Source organism: Topomyia yanbarensis, chromosome 2, assembly GCF_030247195.1.
Source record: "Topomyia yanbarensis strain Yona2022 chromosome 2, ASM3024719v1, whole genome shotgun sequence".
NCBI lineage: Eukaryota > Metazoa > Arthropoda > Insecta > Diptera > Culicidae > Topomyia > Topomyia yanbarensis.
In genome coordinates this window covers 373,701,747-373,719,182 of record NC_080671.1, presented here as the reverse complement: position 1 = coordinate 373,719,182, position 17,436 = coordinate 373,701,747, and the positions used below count along the sequence as shown (strand labels likewise).

Below are 17,436 nucleotides of genomic sequence, written 5' to 3'. Positions count from 1 at the left end.
GAGCGTCTACACGAATTGAACGCTTGATAGAATGCGTTGGGAAAAATGCGTTCAACTTTGTCACCGGTTTATCCGTATAAAACATTTATTAAACTCTAAAAGAACAAAATTAGTCGATTTATTAGATTATCAGGATTCAAATCATGCAAAATAGTTGGAAACACAATTGATCGAGTGGAATGGTGCTCTTGAAAAAGTGGCGGTGACAAAATATAAATACCAGACAAACAATATTCCATGGCATCCCAAGTTAACGTCCCAAGGGAAGTAATAAACAAAAATGATGACGGCTATACCAGAATCGTTCGAATCACAAAAAGCACCAAACAGCGAAAATCAAAGCTCTAGCGACGACATCGTGGACTCAAACACAATCGAGGGAGAAGGCAGACAGAATGATCAGCAAGTGACAGAGGATAACCCTGACCTATACTCACCACCAAGGAAGAAAATTAACACAAGAATCGGGAATGTATTTGAAATCTATATTATTTTCAAAAAGGCGAATGACTCTCGAGGTTAAAGCCTTAATACATAAACAACAAATAACAAATAGTTTCATTAAGATCGGTTCGACAGGAATATGTTTAGTCCGAAAAACCGGACCCCGCACAGTGGCGGATTTCCCCAAAAACCTGGCCAAAAGTCGAAAATGGTTTTGATTGACCTGCAAAGGTGCATACCACGGTTTTTTGGGGCGCAGATTACGATTTTGATGTCAGATTTTCAAAACTCAAATTTTATTCTAAATATAAGTAAATTTTCACGAATGAAGATTTAATGGTTCCAGTGTATGCCAATAACGTTTATAATGTATAGAATTTTAAATAGTGTGTAGTTAAATAATAGAATTTGTTGATTTGCACGCATTAAGATGTTTGGGTGTCTAGATAATGTAGTTATTATGAGAATTGATGTTATTAGTCATTTCAAACTAGTATTTGGAAAAATTATGCAACATAGTTACAAAACTTTTAAACTCTCTGTACGATTATTGTTCAATTGCTGTCCGATGCACATATTTCTCAAAGAACGATAAATAGTATTTTTCTAAATTACAGAAAATAAGCCGATTCTGCGACGAAATGCATGGAGTGAAAATTGACAACAAGTTTGCAAATTACAGTAACTAAAATGAATATGAGAAAAATACGAAAATAAGTGAAATTCACTAAGATTCATAGTTTTATTTAAATTAAATTTTTACCGAGGATCTGTCCAAAGTCTATTATTACGATGAAACGGCTATTTAAATTCATGCGGTACAGTTTTGAGCAACCACGTTTTGTTGTAATGCTTGCTGACATGCTATGACTGTCAACCTTCTCACAAACAAATTCGCCAAGCTGGAGTGTACGCCAAAATGAGCTCTTTGGAAAAATCACGGCCGGAGATCCTAGTATTCTTTTGCACTACTCTACTGATTTTCGCTCGTAGAATCCAGTCACATATACCATCTCTAGATTTGTTTTGCTTTGCATGATCAAACGTCATAGTTTCCCGGTAACATTTAACCATGGTATTCGTAATCGATTTTTGAAATTTGGAACCTTTGGCGGTCACTTCTGTTGACCTCGTTGGTTTTCAATATGAACGACCAAAATTATTTACGACTTTTGCGTTCCACTTTTGATAACTTTTGAACATGTTTATGAATCTCGATGAAATTTTAACCGCTAAATACACAATTCTTCCTGATCAAAATGCATTGCGCGATTCGCTATGACAACCGGAGGTGCAGCAGTAATTAAAAGTACGAGTTCAAAATTTTAAACTGAAAATCTTATAATCCATCTCCGTCTTCACTTAATCAAAGATTACTCATAAACGGGCGAATTCGGGCAAGGATTATATTATGTTCCAAATGAAGAATCGTTCAAGGAACACGAATTGCCTTGGACATACGTGGACAAAAAAAGTATTTCAATAATTTAGCAAAAATGTCTGTTTCGTGCGCTCAATGAATAATATCGAAATATGAGCAAAACGCGATGGTTTAAACTGTTTGGATGTGTCAACCCCTCAAATATGGAAATTTTGGAGTGTTTCACTTAAAGTAGCATGCGTTAGCACCATCTGAAGGACAATGTATGTACTAGAACCCAAAGTACTACCATGCAATTTTCGACTTTTGACCATGTTTTTAGGCAAATCCGCCACTGTGCGACCCTCTCAATTTCATTTTTTTCTAAAGTGAATGAAGTTTCACGCTAAAACTGACCTTAAAACGACTGATGTGAATATTTTTGATCACATGGGGTAACCTGAGTGACCAATCAATTTGAATCAAATTATATCATACAGCTTATGATTAGTTTATGCGATTTTTATGACACAATTTTCGGTTTCGTATAACTTTCGACTTTGGAACAGGACATTTTTGGATATTTTACAAATTAAAATTAGGAATATCGAATAATGCTCTATAACGTAGTATTACTTGTACGAAATTAAACATTCTGCATCCAAAGAGTTAATGGACAACGCAAATTGCCTTCCTCAACGGAACTACGCACAACTTAATCCTATACATTTCAGGCAAGGAGTATTCCAAATTTACCTTGTCCACCTCCTCCCACGCCAATATAATCATCAGTAGCCAAATGGTACATCGCTGAATAGTTGCACATGTTGAGCACTACCCAAATATTTCCTAAAATGGAAATTTTCAGCATATGTTTGGAAAAGTATTCCCTCAATGAGTAGGGAACCAAGCCCAAAATTGAAGAGGTATAAAACAGCACTTTAACGGAGTCCAACAAACTCATTCGTGTAAGTCCTGCCATCCTGGCAAAGAGCCTATTGGCGAGCAACTAGTTGATTACTGATGTGCATTGGATAATTTGTATATATCCTCCATCGTTGTCAATTGATTAGGAAGATGCAGTTGACCGACAGCAACCGCATTAATTATTAACACGTGATCCATTAACCTAATCAGCCGTCTGATTCTGCACAAGCCATTAAACGGTTCACACCACTCTTGTTGTAATTATTTTCATTAACACACGACCCCACTCCGCCCTTTTCGGGGCATCAGAAATGAACGGGTAGCTGTAACGAGTTAGTTGATAAGCGTTTTAAATAAATATAGGATTTCCGGTTCAACATTCCCACAGAAATGTTGTGCGACAAATTGAATAATCTCTTACGTTGTGCTAAACGGTCTGTTTTTATCACTGTTTGATTGTAAATAGTGCCAACAATCATAAACGTCTTCAGCCCTACGACAAAGATGGAGAAGTTACAAAATATTCTCGATTTAGTAAAATAAAATGCAAACATGAATTTCTAGCAACTGACTACTAGAAAAAGTACACCAGAGACTCAGTTTTGCATCGCTTTAGTAATGGAACAGTTGTAAAGCTCGTGAGGCCGTCATCAATTCAAGTTTTAATCTCAGTTACTGAATATTCAATACATTATTTATTACCGACACACTACTTTCCATTTACGACTTTTCCTGTATCGCTGACACAACACCTAAACATAGATATTTCTGGAGAACTGTGACCAGCAACGAACCTGCCAGAACCAGATCGGAAGTTTATCAAATTTATACCCAGGGTTTACAAACGGGTAATACACTAGGGGAATGTTCTTTCTTTGCGGAATATAACGTCCACACAAATTGTTTCGATACCGGACAGTAAAGCGGCAGAGAGCATAGGCATGAAATATGAAAGTTTGACTAGAATATGATATTTGGCCTCGAAGAATCATATTGACCCTGGCTACCGCCTGCCAGTCGCTAAAAATACTAACCTTCCGCAGCAAGACTTCGATAGTTTACCCGCTCCTGATCGACAATCTCCAACATACGTTTCACTGTTTCGTCAGCCCCACTATAGCTTAGCACACCCAAACAGCTGACCGGGACCTTTTTCATCAAATAGAAGCCAAGCTTTCTTCGCTTTACGCCGAAAACGTACGGAACACGCCCTTGCCGGCAGATAGATTTGACTCTTTCCACCAACTGATCGATGCTGTCGTTCGGTTCCAAATCCGGTGCGATCAGAACCAGCTTCACCTTACGTGTTTCCATATATTTTAGTATTTCGTTGAATCCAACGCAATACCGTTTGTTGGAAACAGCCTTTATCGGATTTTTCCCATATGCGGTCGCCTGGAACTGAAACAATTTCGTAACTAGTGTTTCAGAATGAGTACGCAGCTCGTCCGTGATTAGATGGTCACAATAACTAAAAAAACTTAAAAAGTTAATATATCGCTCTAATATGACGTCGCTAATCTACCTTCTAAATGCTCTGGAATGTTGAATCCTATCTACAGTCTTCACGGTGTCATTCAGCGCGGGAAAACCATCACGATACTCCTCTGATCCGACACACGGCGGAACTGCATCCTCATTGGAACAGCATCGTTCGATCGCTTTGAGAAATGGCGAAACAGCTTGCTTAGTGGGATGTTTCTGCACTGGCTGTACTTTAATATCTGTCGGTTGTTCACCATTAACCGTAGCTTTAGATTCCTGCTCTTCTCCCACTGTCTGCTCACCACTACCAGCACTGGCACCTTCCTGTTTGATCTTTCGATTATTAACTATATCTTTCTTCAATCTGGAAAGCTTTTTCTCTTTCGGGACCTCCCGTTGTTTTCCCTTGTGCAATACCATCGGTTGCGTTATGGCAATTGGTACCACCGGTGTCAGTACGGTTCTTGTTTCTCCGCCAACTTTACCCTCGCCCTTCTCCACCAACGATAAACGGTCCCGAATGCAATCCGATAAATTAATCTGCACCAAATCGCTGGGAGTTTTCTTGGAACGTTTCTTCGTCTTCAGGCTGGGCCCAGGGGGTAACGATTGAGCATGATTGTACTTCTCCAGGAAGCTTTCGTCGATTATTTGAATTTTCTGGCTCTTTGGACCACGAATTTTCTTCAGTTGTTCCTCATACTTTTTTGCTTGCTTTTTCTGTTTCTCCGCCTCCTTGCGAGCTTTTCTTGCAGAGGATTTTTCCAGATCGGACAATGGCACCTGGGCGGTGGTGCTGTTACTATTGGTGCCAGAAGGGCCACCCGCCGACAAAAATATGGCCCCATTCACGTGTTGGTTCATATCTCAATCGGTGCACGGTAACTATTACGAATTACGACATTTCGTTAGTGATTTAATACACAAGTTACGATAAATTTAACGATAGTATTTTGAGAAAATGTAAGCTCAAAATTTAATCAGACACTGGAATTGTTGGGCTCGGTGGTAAACAAAATCGATTAAATTTTTGTTTCGTTTTCGATTGGTTTATTGTCAAATGACATTTCATACTATGCAGATACCCGAGAACAAAATATATTCGGGATGCACACTCAACTCCCGATACCCAGATCTGAAAACTGCGTGTACGCTAATTACGTAAGGGCATAAGGAAGGAGTTCTAAAATATCTCACAAATACTTATCTGAAGAGGAGGAAGAGTTTGTACTTTCATACGTTATATCATAAAAAAATTATCAAAAATTAAATCAATAAGAAAAATTTCTTATTTCCTTGGCTCTTGGTGGTACATTGTTCTGTTCAGGAGCTGGAGTCACAATATGCCTTACAAGTTAAAAAGTGTTGATAACCTTCGTGTTGTTAGGCCAACTTCATTCTTTTCAAATTTTCGCTTTAAATCCGGAAGGTATCCGGAAAATGTTCTGCCATGCGATTGTTTCAAGAGTGTGAACTGTATTTTACTTCAAGCAAATTCGGAGATGGTCATCTCAGAGCTATACGTACGATAAACATCACAGTTGGAACTCAGAATAAATTCACACTAGAAGAGGTTATAAACTCTTTTGAGTTCTATTGTGTTTTTCACCGGAGATTAGCACTCGACGGAATCGAAGCGAAATAGCGAAAGAATGAAAACATAACTCTGTCTGTGTCGTCTGTGATAGTTCGGACTGTTTAGTATACACCTCTCTGTGTAAGCTACCAGAGAAACTAAAAACCGAATAAACACATTAATCAAGTACAGCACATTCTTATTACATATCTTGTGCAACCAAATAATACCAAACCTAACTTACCTACCGAAACAGGCCTATGACCATATCAACATGTAGTACATAAGTCATCGCAAACCCGTACTCAATGCAATTAGTTTACACACGCTTTACTACCTCCCAGCGCTTGGCTTGCTTCCCGACCAAACGCAATAAATAAGACAGTACACCTGCAATCTCAAGTTACATACGATAGGAACAGTTTTTCCCGCTTTGCACCGAGCCAGCGCTTGCCTCGGTGCACAGCGACGTAGCCTAAAAACAATCAATAAATTCAGTATTGCAAGGTAAGCAAGTTTAGTCCTCGCTTCATTTTATGTCTCTTTTTTAGCTTCAAGGAAGACTAATTGTCAGCTAGCATTAGAACCCGAAAACGGGTATATAAGGAGAATTTGGATAATAAACGACACTCATTATTTTTGGTCTGACCCGACTCGACGGATGTACATCCAGTCCGACAATCGGCTATCAAGCCATTGAGTTAAGAAATCATTCGGTACATTTTTTTCTTTGCAAAATCTAACTAAGTCACCCATCCAAGTTGCATCTCGTTCCGCGAAGATTTAAACATATTTCATGGCGACCGTTGTCAAGAGGGCCGAAGCCTACAAAGCCAATATGAACAAAAACTGTTATTGAAATCTAACCAATCTGCAACAATAAAAGTGAAAAAGTGGTAGTTCAGTGAAACCCAACCAATTTGCAAAAACAATATGAACAAAAACTGTTATCGAAGCCTAACCAATCTGCAAACGACAAAAGTGAAAAAGTGTTAGCTTACCCAACCAAATCGAAACCGATGAAAACAACCGAAGAACATACAATAGTGCGGATCGAGATTGCAGCAGAACGAGCAAAACAACCCGAACCAACAGCGGGGGACATAAGTAATGTGCACGAAGAAATATCGACTACAAGCAATACTAATCCGAAACTTCATAATAGTAGCAAGGCCTTTAGGCAATCGTAAGAAATGGTATACTAAGATACTCATTACATTTTGAACGACATGTTATATAACAAGTAAGTTATACTTTCAGCAGCGTATTTGCAAAGGTTTATGTCCTGCATTCAACAAATTCTTAATCACACTGTCATTTCATTTTTTCACATAGGAAATGCACGTAAACTGCGCTTAGACTATAATATTCGCATCACTTGAAGATTATGTATCAATCACATAGCTACTACCAGCGTTGCCAACATTTTTTTTTTCAAAAAAACTGGAACCTTTCATGAAAAAAAAACTGGAAAAACTGGATGCTCGAGAAAGTCAACGATTAAATGAACGTAATTTTAAGCAAAAAGTATGTTCCATACCTTTTATTGAAAATTTGATTCGATGATATTGTTGTCCAAATTAAAAAAAAAATATTAAAATATTCCAATTTAATTGTAATAGAATTTTAGTGTTTTGAAGGTTTCAATCTACACATCGACAAAATCCTAAATTTATGACCATTTGCTAAACTTAAGGATGCGCTTAAATCTTTCTCTAGATATCACTATAGCACCTAGCTGAGAATTCAACAAATGTTCATCAAAATGTTAGACATAATGTACTGCCACCTTTATGTTTGAGTAAAAATCATTTGAAATCGAATCATTCGTACATTCCCGAACCGTTTTACTCACAAGTGGTATAAAAAGAGTTCAGGTTACGATGCACAGTGGGACGGAATCAAAAAAAGCCGGACATTGATATTTGCGACGAAACTATTGGTTATGGCACTTTGATGTCTTCGGAAAGGTTTCTTCATTTTTTAAGCAGTTTAATATAATGTTTGAAATTTTTTATTTAAGGGGGTATATACGCAGATAAAAAAAATAACTTTGCAAGTTGTTGTCAAAATTGATAGTCATGTATGGAAAGTTTGTAGACGAAATGATTTTATGAAACTTTGTTGAAGTAGCAAAATGGCTATCTGTTAAGCGAAAAAAGTTATTGGGTGAAATTGAAGTACATGTCGGAATACCCCCTTAAAAAGTGTTTTTTCATTGTAACTTTTTTATTTGATTTTTTACAGTTTCTCAATGTTCTAGAAAGTTGTTGATGCTTTCAAAATATACCTTTTTGTGGAATAGACCAACTCGCTATCTCTTCGTTTTTAGGGTGTATGTCTGTTTTTTGGTTTTTTTGGGCTAACTTTAAGGGGCTATGGTTTGTAGAGTAGCACGTAGTAGCAGCTAAATTTATTTTTTTGATGTTCAGCAAGAAATGCCCTATTGATACATATATAAATCATAGCGGGATCTAAGAGGATCCTTGGAATAATGTGGGGTAGAATAGACTAGCGTTTAAATAAATTATTGTATTATGAAGCATGAAAAATAAACTATTATGCGAAATTAATAAACATTTGAAATATTATAGTTCATTCCATATATTCCGACATCCAAAATTATTTTTTTTTGTTATTAACATGCTCATAAGTCATCAGTGTCCTGCCAATTATCTTCTTTGTCATTGGATGAACAAGGTATTTCGTTGCTTAGAATACTCGGTTAAATTACTACCTTGTTCACCCAATGCCGAAGAAGATAATTGGCAGGACACTGATGACTTATGAGCATGTTAATAACAAAAAAAAATAATTTTGGATGTCGGAATATATGGAATGAACTATAATATTTCAAATGTTTATTAATTTCACATAATAGTTTATTTTTCATGCTTCATAATACAATAATTTATTTAAACGCTAGTTTATTCTACCCCACATTATTCCAAGGATCCTTTTAGATCCCGCTATGATTTATATATGTATCAATAGGGTATTTCTTGCTGAACATCATAAAAATAAATTTAGCTGCTACTACGTGCTACTCTACAAACCATAGCCCCTTAAAGTTAGCCCAAAAAAAAACAAAAAACCAGACATACACCCTCAAAAACGAAGAGATAGCGAGTTGGTCTATTCCACAAAAAGGTGTATTTTGAAAGCATCAACAACTTTCTAGAACATTGAGAAACTGTAAAAAATCAAATAAAAAAGTTACAATGAAAAAACACTTCTTAAGGGGGTATTCCGACATGTACTTCAATTTCACCCAATAACTTTTTTCGCTTAACAGATAGCCATTTTGCTACTTCAACAAAGTTTCATAAAATCATTTCGTCTACAAACTTTCCATACATGACTATCAATTTTGACAACTTGCAAAGTTATTTTTTTATCTGCGTATATACCCCCTTAAATAAAAAATTTCAAACATTATATTAAACTGCTTAAAAAATGAAGAAACCTTTCCGAAGACATCAAAGTGCCATAACCAATAGTTTCGTCGCAAATATCAATGTCCGGCTTTTTTTGATTCCGTCCCACTGTGCGATGGAGTAAAATCTTATTCTGGGGCACTCGGCATCATCCCATGGCTTGTTTGAAAATTCTATGAATCAAGTTACAAATTGTGAGAAAAAATCCAAATAAATATATAAAAAAACTGGATAAAACTGGCTCAAATTTCAAAATACTGCAAGATTTTTCCAATTGTCCCTTTGACTGGATGTTGTAAAAAAAACTGTAAGAATCCAGTTTAAACTGGACGGTTGGCATCGCTGGCTACTACCACATGGTGCTTATATGAATCACATGATGTATGTTGGAATTTAAAAATATCCAAGTACGTGTTTATTCACATGAATTTAAAGTGATTTATTTTTTGAGTGTGCCGATCTGACATTAAAGGACCATTCATATATATGGTAACGCAAAAATTGACTCCCTCATGTTACAAATTTCACTATCCCCCCTCCCCTATTACGTAACAAATTCTTAAAAAATATTTTTTTCCTTCAGTAAAAACATGTTACGTAACGTTCTAGCTTACTTCCCCTCTCTTCGCAGAAAAATAATTTTTAATGTCAAATAATATGAGGGTTGAAATAATAAATTTACCAAGTTGTTCTGTGTTCAATAAAAAATACATGTTTATATAAATAAAACAATTGTTGAAATAATTCTGAATAATTTATTGGATCAAACATGGAAAATAGTTGGACCAACAAATTTTTTTTTTGATTTTATCATAACAACAATCGAAACAACAAACAACTTTGTTGAATCAATGAGCTCATTTTGTTGAATAAAACTAATAAAATATTTGGATCAATGCATGTCAAATGTTCAATACAAAAAACATTTTTGTTAAATCAAATAATATCTTTTATTGTTTTAAACATAACAAATATTTGAATCAATGCATAGCAAATATTGAAGCAAAACCAATTTTGTTGTATATAAAATATGCCTATTCTTTAATAGGAACCAAAGACCAACTGTCATGGTGACAAATTTAGAACAAACCATTACTCGCTGAGAACAGATAACATCAGTACAAATCTCGACAAACATATGATTACGGCCTAAAAGCCAACTGTCAAAATCCACTTTGAATGGAAATTCCGGACAAACCGTTACACGTCAATCACAGATGTTGGTAGTAAACGAAAGAGAAAAGTTTTCTCTTTCATAAACTGTTGTGAACTGTGTTCGACTAACAACAGTTTGTCTGGAATTTCCATTCAAAGTGGATTTTGACAGCTGGCTTTTTGGCCGTAATCATATGTTTGTCGAGAAATGAACCTCACAAAGTAAATACTTGCCATTGACTTATTGGCCTTTTTCTAAAAACAGGCTACAAACGCATTAATTTTACGCAGTCAAATCATTCTGGAACCGCTTCGGAATCCTGAATGGATTCAGTATGACTCAGTCAAACCCATTCCGGGATCGGTTTGGAATTCTGAATGGATTCATTATGAGTTCCAGCTCAAAGGTAACAACCGATTCCGACTCAATCGTTTGCTGCATTTGAGCGAGAATCCATAAGGGATTCCAAACCTGTTCCGGAGTAGGTTTGCTTGGAATGAAATGAAATTTTATTACATGCAGCGCATACGATTCCAATCACCGTCCCTTTATGTGGTACCTTTGGCCGTGCGCGTGATTTGTTCCAGATGTGCGCTATAATGTAGTGCTTCAGAGTCTCGGATTTTCCAAAAAGATTGCAGAAGGCGCACGAATACGCTGTCTTCCTGTTGGACCAGAGATGGTGAAGTACAGGAAACTGCCCTCTCGAACGGGTATTATTTATCTCTGGTGCGGTGACGTGTTTTCAGTTCTGCGATTGTCGTTTTTAAGCCACACAGGGTGTATTGTTTGAGTCCTGGAATAGAGGAAGGCACCATAAAACGCACCGTGTGCATTCGACTTAATTTATTCACTAACCTTTGTGCGACATCATGATTATTTTCAAGCTGCACTTGCACTCTTCGAGTCCGGAAAATCTGAGCACTATAAGAATTTACGAAATCTGAATTCCCTGATTTAAAAATAGCGAATTTCTCCAACATTGACGTACGTGGAAAAAGTTTTCTTCGTAGCAACTTTTATTTTTTATTTATTTCAATTCAACAAGGACTATTGATGTAATGCATTCAGTCCTTTTGAATCAATCAGCTGCATGCTTTTGTTAGAATCACTGATTTGTTTGGAACAAACAATAATTTTGTCGATCTTCGAAAAGCACAGATAACAAAATTTGTAAGATTGATTCAAAATATATTTTGGTTGATCTAACCAAAAAAATAAGTTTGGTTTAATAAATTCCTTGGTTCACAATGAAGAATTTTTATCGATTAAAAATGAAGACATAATTTATAGAATCAAACATGCACAATTCTTTTACGTGTATATGTAACAACATGTCACAATTTGTGGGACCCTCTCCCCCCCCCCCCCCCAAGGCTTTACGTAATTTATGAATGGCCCTAATAGTTGGCTAGATATATTTTACAATCTTTGGAAGTTGTAAACGGACCTGAGCCTGCACATCGGGAGATAGCCCGCACAGAGCACTTTTGAATTCGTTTTTTCAGTAACTAGGCGGTTGGTTTTGTAAACATAACATGGTTTATATAGAGCCACTAAAAATCTATAAACAATGAAGTGTTGCTAAAAATACTTTTTTCACTTGAATCAAGGGATCACTCAATGTGCTGATAACTGGCGGTAAAAGACTCGCACATTTTTTCTTCACAATATTTCATCAAGTTTCAGGTCGTGTCGTTGGTTACGCAATCTTGTTTTTTCGATGTTTTTGCTAATTTCCAGTGATAACCACAATACATTCTCAAGAAAATAGATTTAAAGGAAGTGGAATATAGCGAAGCAGATCATGTGGACCAAATAGGAATTTCTGAATATCTGCCAGTGTTCTTGTAATAATTCTATATGTATCGTTTTCGCTATCTTATTATTTAATGAATTAACAATGTGATTTTTCAATTAAGAAGTTCACGACAGAATCTTACGTAGAGGGGAGGGTAGTTCATCAAAATCTTACGAAATCGACGAAATCTTAACTGGAGGGGATGGGTAGATTAAAAAGTTGTAAAAATCCGTATGTAAATAGTGTACGGCCCCAAGAGGGCGACAAAAAAATGGTTCACAGTTTTAATAACTCAAAACCTAAAAGAACCAAAGTAGTGTGTTAACCTGACCGGCAGCTACCTTAATGTCATTTGATGCATGCTAAAGTGACAGTTTGGCATCTGAATCGAAACAATCGCTTCTCGCATGGTCCGGTGTTATCCGTCGAAGATTACACAACCCCAGGAAGGCATTTACATGAGATTGGGTTTAAATATTAAACTTTGAAAAAAAACGAGTGTTTTTCTTTCGCCTACCTGCGCTTGATAAAGATTTACGGCGACGTGCATTTGCAACCTGAAATAATTCGATAGAGAGAAACGAGAGATGGAAATGTCTCTGGATAATCTGTCATCGGGACAAAAAGATGAACTAATGATCCAGGTAAAACAGCAGATAGCTCTTGCTAACGCCCAGGAATTACTCTCGGTAAGTATTCCAATATTACTTTGAATGATTTGCGTTTGCTTCAGCGTATTAATCGTAGAAAATGACTGAAAAATGCTTCAAAAAGTGTATATCCAAGCCAGGGACGGAGTTGGATGGATCCGAACAGGTGAATCACGTTATTTATTAAATCAATTTGATACACTAACGCACAGTTCCTTTCCAGAAATGCATCGCAATGTGTATGGATAGGTATATGGATTCATGGAACCTAGTTTCCCGGACTTACACCCAACGTATACAGAAAGAGCAGTACAAAGGATAGATTTCCCGAAATAAATTAATAGGCAAAACAATTACCAAGGAAAATAAAAATACATTTACATATATGTAAAGAAACTTAGATTAAAAAAATCATAAGAAAATAAAACTTACACATATGAAGCCTAAATTCTGGGAATGTTTATGTTGCCTGACGGTGAAGCAAGTAATCATTAAGAAGTTGTACTTTCTTCATTGGGGATTTCTTCTGTTTTACTAATGCTTGGAGATTCTTTCCGATGTTGGTTTATCAATTTGTACAATATTGCTTCCCTCGCATCTTCGCCAAAATCGTTCTCTTCGCTGATTGGTTCCCGCAAAAATTCCCTCCGCAGTCGATCTCTCGCGAAAGGTTTCTTAGTTCCAGACTCTGCCATCAGTACCCGTTTAGTATACGCCAGATTCAAGCAGTCTAATAAATCGAACACTAAGCTTAACGATAAGCTCCGGTTGTCGACATTTTGTTCCTCCGGCTCGTCCTCATCTTCATCCAGTTCCGATTTGTCGCCGTTATAGATAAGCTCGCTATTTTTAAGCTCGGACAGTTTTCCGTCGTTTTCAATAACATCGTACAGGTGAGCGCGCAGTTTTGCCTATCAAAGGGATTAGTGTACTAGGTATCTTGTGAATGGTCTGACCAGAGTATGTCCTACCTTGAGATCTAACAGGGATCCATTCTCTTCCAGCTTTTTTAGAACCATGTCACGAAATTCGACATCTTCATCCATTATTCTATTATTTTACTTTTAAAACCTTAGAACACAATAGTGTAAAATGCTGTACTGCTAGTCAAACAAACCGATATTGTGAAATTTGCTTGATAAATAATAATTATTGTAAAACCTGTAAAACGAGCTTGTTTTTTTATAACAGATAGGTAGCAGTTTCTCAAGAGAATTTCAAAACAACAAATCATAACACGAACCGGTTGTAAAAGATGCGCATTACACCGTTTTTGATCCGATCGAGGTGGAAAGGTGTGAACATTTCATGATATTGCCCTCTAAGAACGGTTGGTTTCAAAATCGTCCAATGAAGGACGTTCGTTGGACCAATTTGGACAACGTTCAAATAACCGTTCACCGAACGTCGATCGTTGGACCCGTGTTGAACGACTTTGGAACAATTTTTTGGACGTCTCAGTGGGTGCTCATAATTGGAGATTAGAAAAATGATCCAGCTTTTTGAATTTATTCTATTCATTGATGGTTTGCATCTGAAAGTATAGTACAATTTGGCAAGAAAAAAGATTATGTATGTAATTGTGCACTGATATGTTTTACTTAACTCATCTTTCATATAAAATTTATAACATTTCGAGTTTCATTAACGGTCAATTTTTTTACCGGATGAAAACTGGTTTTCGCTGAAAACCAGTTTTTATGTTGCTGGTGACCACTTAGCCAAAAACCTGTTTTTAACGAAAGCCGGTTTTCATTCAGGTAAAAAAACTGGCCGTAAGTGACGTTAGGTCTCCCGCATACTTGATGACCATTCCTGTACGATCAACGCAATGGCATTTGGACCTTAAAAAACTATTCCCTGAAGTTTCGCCTTATAATTTACGAAACGATAAACCAACGCCATTGGCAATCATATTGTCTATTCCACTTATGGTCAGCACCACTTGTACCATTTAATGAATAGGTTGTTAAATAACGTTACAATTCAAAAATGCCGATTTCCTCAAATAAGTTTTAGGGCATATTATATAAGGGGAATGGTGATCCTATAATCCATTTTTGCGGTACTAAATTGCTACCCGGTCAACAAAAAATGCGGACGAACATGGTCAGGCAATTTAAACAGTTTGACGTTTAACTCAACTAGTCTGTGTTAATTGCAATTTGCGAATTAAAGGCAATTTCAACACTTAGACAAATTTTCTGGCGGCTGAAAAGGACTTGATGGTTGTATTTGCGTTTTTCAAACATGGCAGTTCAAAAAAAGCCTAAAATAGTTTTTTTAAACGATTAGCGTGTTCTCGCTTGTATTTTGTTTGTCTAGTGCACTTCATTTAGCCAACGAATTCGGGAAATTGTGGAATCGTGTGTAAATATAGTGGAATAAGCTATCTGACCTAAACTCTTAATAGAAGTCAGATTGTGGTAAGTTTTGGTGTGCAATGCCAATTTCACCATTTCATGTTCAGTGAATATGTAGCAGAAATGTGAATATGTGTTATGATTTTTCGGAACTCTGTTGACCAACAATCCGAATAGATTAGAATGTGCGGCAAAATACTGGTAATTTTCAAAGCTTTTGTGCTGTTAAAACCTTAAAATGTTTCAACAAAAATAACATCCAAGTGCGCATCAACTTTGCTTTCGCATGTTTTGTTTATTTTGTGACGTTGGATGAATCTATATGGCATCTATGTGTCTCGAAATACTCAAAATAATCGTACTAATGATAACCTGTTATTATTGTATGATTTAAAATTTGATATCTGGGAAAAGTCTTGGGGTGTCGGGCTTACCCACGGCGTCGGACTTGCCCCCGGTTCCCCTATTTATTAATCTGTCTATCTTTTGTGCAGTTAAAATATTATCGTTACAGTTGAAAACTGGAAAATCCTATCAGCGACTATTTTTTTTCTCTTTTGTTCAATGCTAATTCACGACGTCGGGAGTAGTGTGTTCCATTCCTAAAAACCAGAGAAAATACGATTATGTCTGGTTGGATTTTCCAGTTTTCAACTAAAACTACAATATTTCACAATGGATTTGGATATCATGACGTACATGACATTCAAGGTTATAAAGCTCAAAAATAGTGTGCCAGGTGTTATAACGACCAAAGGGTAAAGCAATGAGCCGGGATCGGTTGTTTTATTTGATTCGAAATTCTGACAGAAACCTCAAGCCAGCTTAAATTCCGAATGTGCTTTACTGGAATGAAACCAGCTTCTTCGGTAACTACCGATCGAGCCAACCCCATATAGTTTAAAAACTCTTTAATCGCGTATAAACACCCTTAATTGCTAAATTGGACAATATCTTTTGACAAACTGAGTTTTATTGGATTCTGAGATGATTATGACTTTCATTGGTTTAGTTTTCGATAAAAATACACTAAAAAAATCAGTTTGGGCAAGGAAAAGTTTGTTTCAAATAACTTTTTTTTCTTGAAAGTGTCCAACTAATGACTAATTTTTGCGAAAATCACTCCTACAACATTTTTTGTAGGATTTATCATTTTTAGACTATAGCCATTTGAAAAGTTGTTTGACCCTCTCAAAAGCTTGTCTAGATCATTTTTGGAAAAACAAATTATGCAAAGTGGCTTTTTGTGACAAATTTCTCATGTACAGAAAGATTTATTAAAATCTGAGAGGGTGCTGCCAACATTTGTTCGAGTTGGCGCAAAATTCGTCGTATTATAAATGGATATGTCATAAAAGATGGATGAACTGACCTGACCATTACAACGTTTCTGTTGAGTCTTTGCACTCCGGAACATAGTTAAAACTACTTTTAGCAAAATACTAAAACAAGGTGGTCTAATTCATAAGGCTCAATGAAAAAGTATATCAAGTAGAGCTTTTTTTCTCGGCTTGCTTTTTTTATTGTAGGACTTATCGATTTTCCAAAACAAGGTTATTGGATGCGTGGTACGCAGGTTTTGAACACACCCTTTTATTTTTACGAGCACTACATTTATTTGCATTCACACATAAATAACGAGCATAATCCATAACAATAAATCAAGAAGTTAACATGAATCTTGGGGAAAAAAATTTTAGCGTAAGGTAGCCCCCTTGTGGGGGTGACTTTACGCCAATTTTAGTTCTTTAGATTTCACGTTCAATCTTGATTTTCCAAAAGTTTTATTCAATGACTTTGGAGGTACTTGTGCCATATGTAAAACATCAAACAGTTTCAAATTTGAAGTTGCGTGATCGTATTTCTTGAGTGTAATGTACAAAACGTTCTATTTTTGGCGTAAAGTAATCACCGACGACGGTATTTCAAAACCCACTCGTCAAACTCATTTCAAAAACAAAGATAATTACAAAAAGATTGATATCCGTCATTATCCCGACGAACTAGTTATGAAAAAAATGTTCAACAGACGTATTTTTGGAGTCAATACGTTTTTATGTACAACGTATCCAACACTTAAAATTATTTAGCGCAGCTCTGTCTACAAATCAATATAATCTTAAAAATAGCAAAACAAACTTTAATTTCGTTTTTACTCTTAATTTACTATAATAAACAGCTGTACGATTGCTACTACGAAGGGTGAGGAAATTACGCTCCGTAGCGGTATAATGAAT

The 17,436-nt window shown here is 36.2% G+C and overlaps 4 protein-coding genes across 6 annotated transcripts in view; 1 reads left to right on the top strand and 3 right to left on the bottom strand.

Moving 5' to 3' along the window:
• The window catches only part of LOC131684588 (gustatory receptor for bitter taste 66a), a 213,782-nt gene extending 200,470 nt beyond the window's left edge, over window positions 1-13,312 (bottom strand). For all 3 annotated transcript variants that reach the window (XR_009304665.1, XR_009304666.1, XM_058967593.1), the window contains exon 1: window positions 13,269-13,312. Coding sequence is in view for 1 of the 3 variants with exons in the window: in XM_058967593.1 (XP_058823576.1) it covers window positions 13,269-13,272 (4 nt within the window). In the remaining 2 variants the exon portion in view is untranslated. The remainder of the gene's footprint in view (window positions 1-13,268) is intronic.
• On the bottom strand, window positions 3,408-5,272 carry LOC131684589 (selenocysteine insertion sequence-binding protein 2). Its single transcript, XM_058967594.1, has 2 exons — window positions 4,257-5,272; window positions 3,408-4,202 (listed from the first exon to the last, which is right to left on the bottom strand). Exons 1-2 carry the CDS (start codon window positions 5,078-5,080, stop codon window positions 3,761-3,763), a joined length of 1,266 nt encoding a protein of 421 aa, XP_058823577.1. The 5' UTR covers window positions 5,081-5,272; the 3' UTR covers window positions 3,408-3,760.
• LOC131684594 (mitochondrial import inner membrane translocase subunit Tim13) lies at window positions 12,551-13,284 on the top strand. Its single transcript, XM_058967600.1, has 3 exons — window positions 12,551-12,875; window positions 12,934-13,002; window positions 13,060-13,284. The coding sequence occupies exons 1-3, from the start codon at window positions 12,774-12,776 to the stop codon at window positions 13,156-13,158; spliced, it is 270 nt and encodes an 89-aa protein (XP_058823583.1). The 5' UTR covers window positions 12,551-12,773; the 3' UTR covers window positions 13,159-13,284.
• On the bottom strand, window positions 13,190-14,067 carry LOC131684593 (uncharacterized). The gene is made up of 2 exons (XM_058967598.1): window positions 13,808-14,067; window positions 13,190-13,747 (listed from the first exon to the last, which is right to left on the bottom strand). Exons 1-2 carry the CDS (start codon window positions 13,880-13,882, stop codon window positions 13,328-13,330), a joined length of 495 nt encoding a protein of 164 aa, XP_058823581.1. The 5' UTR covers window positions 13,883-14,067; the 3' UTR covers window positions 13,190-13,327.
• Window positions 14,068-17,436: the final 3,369 nt, after the last annotated feature.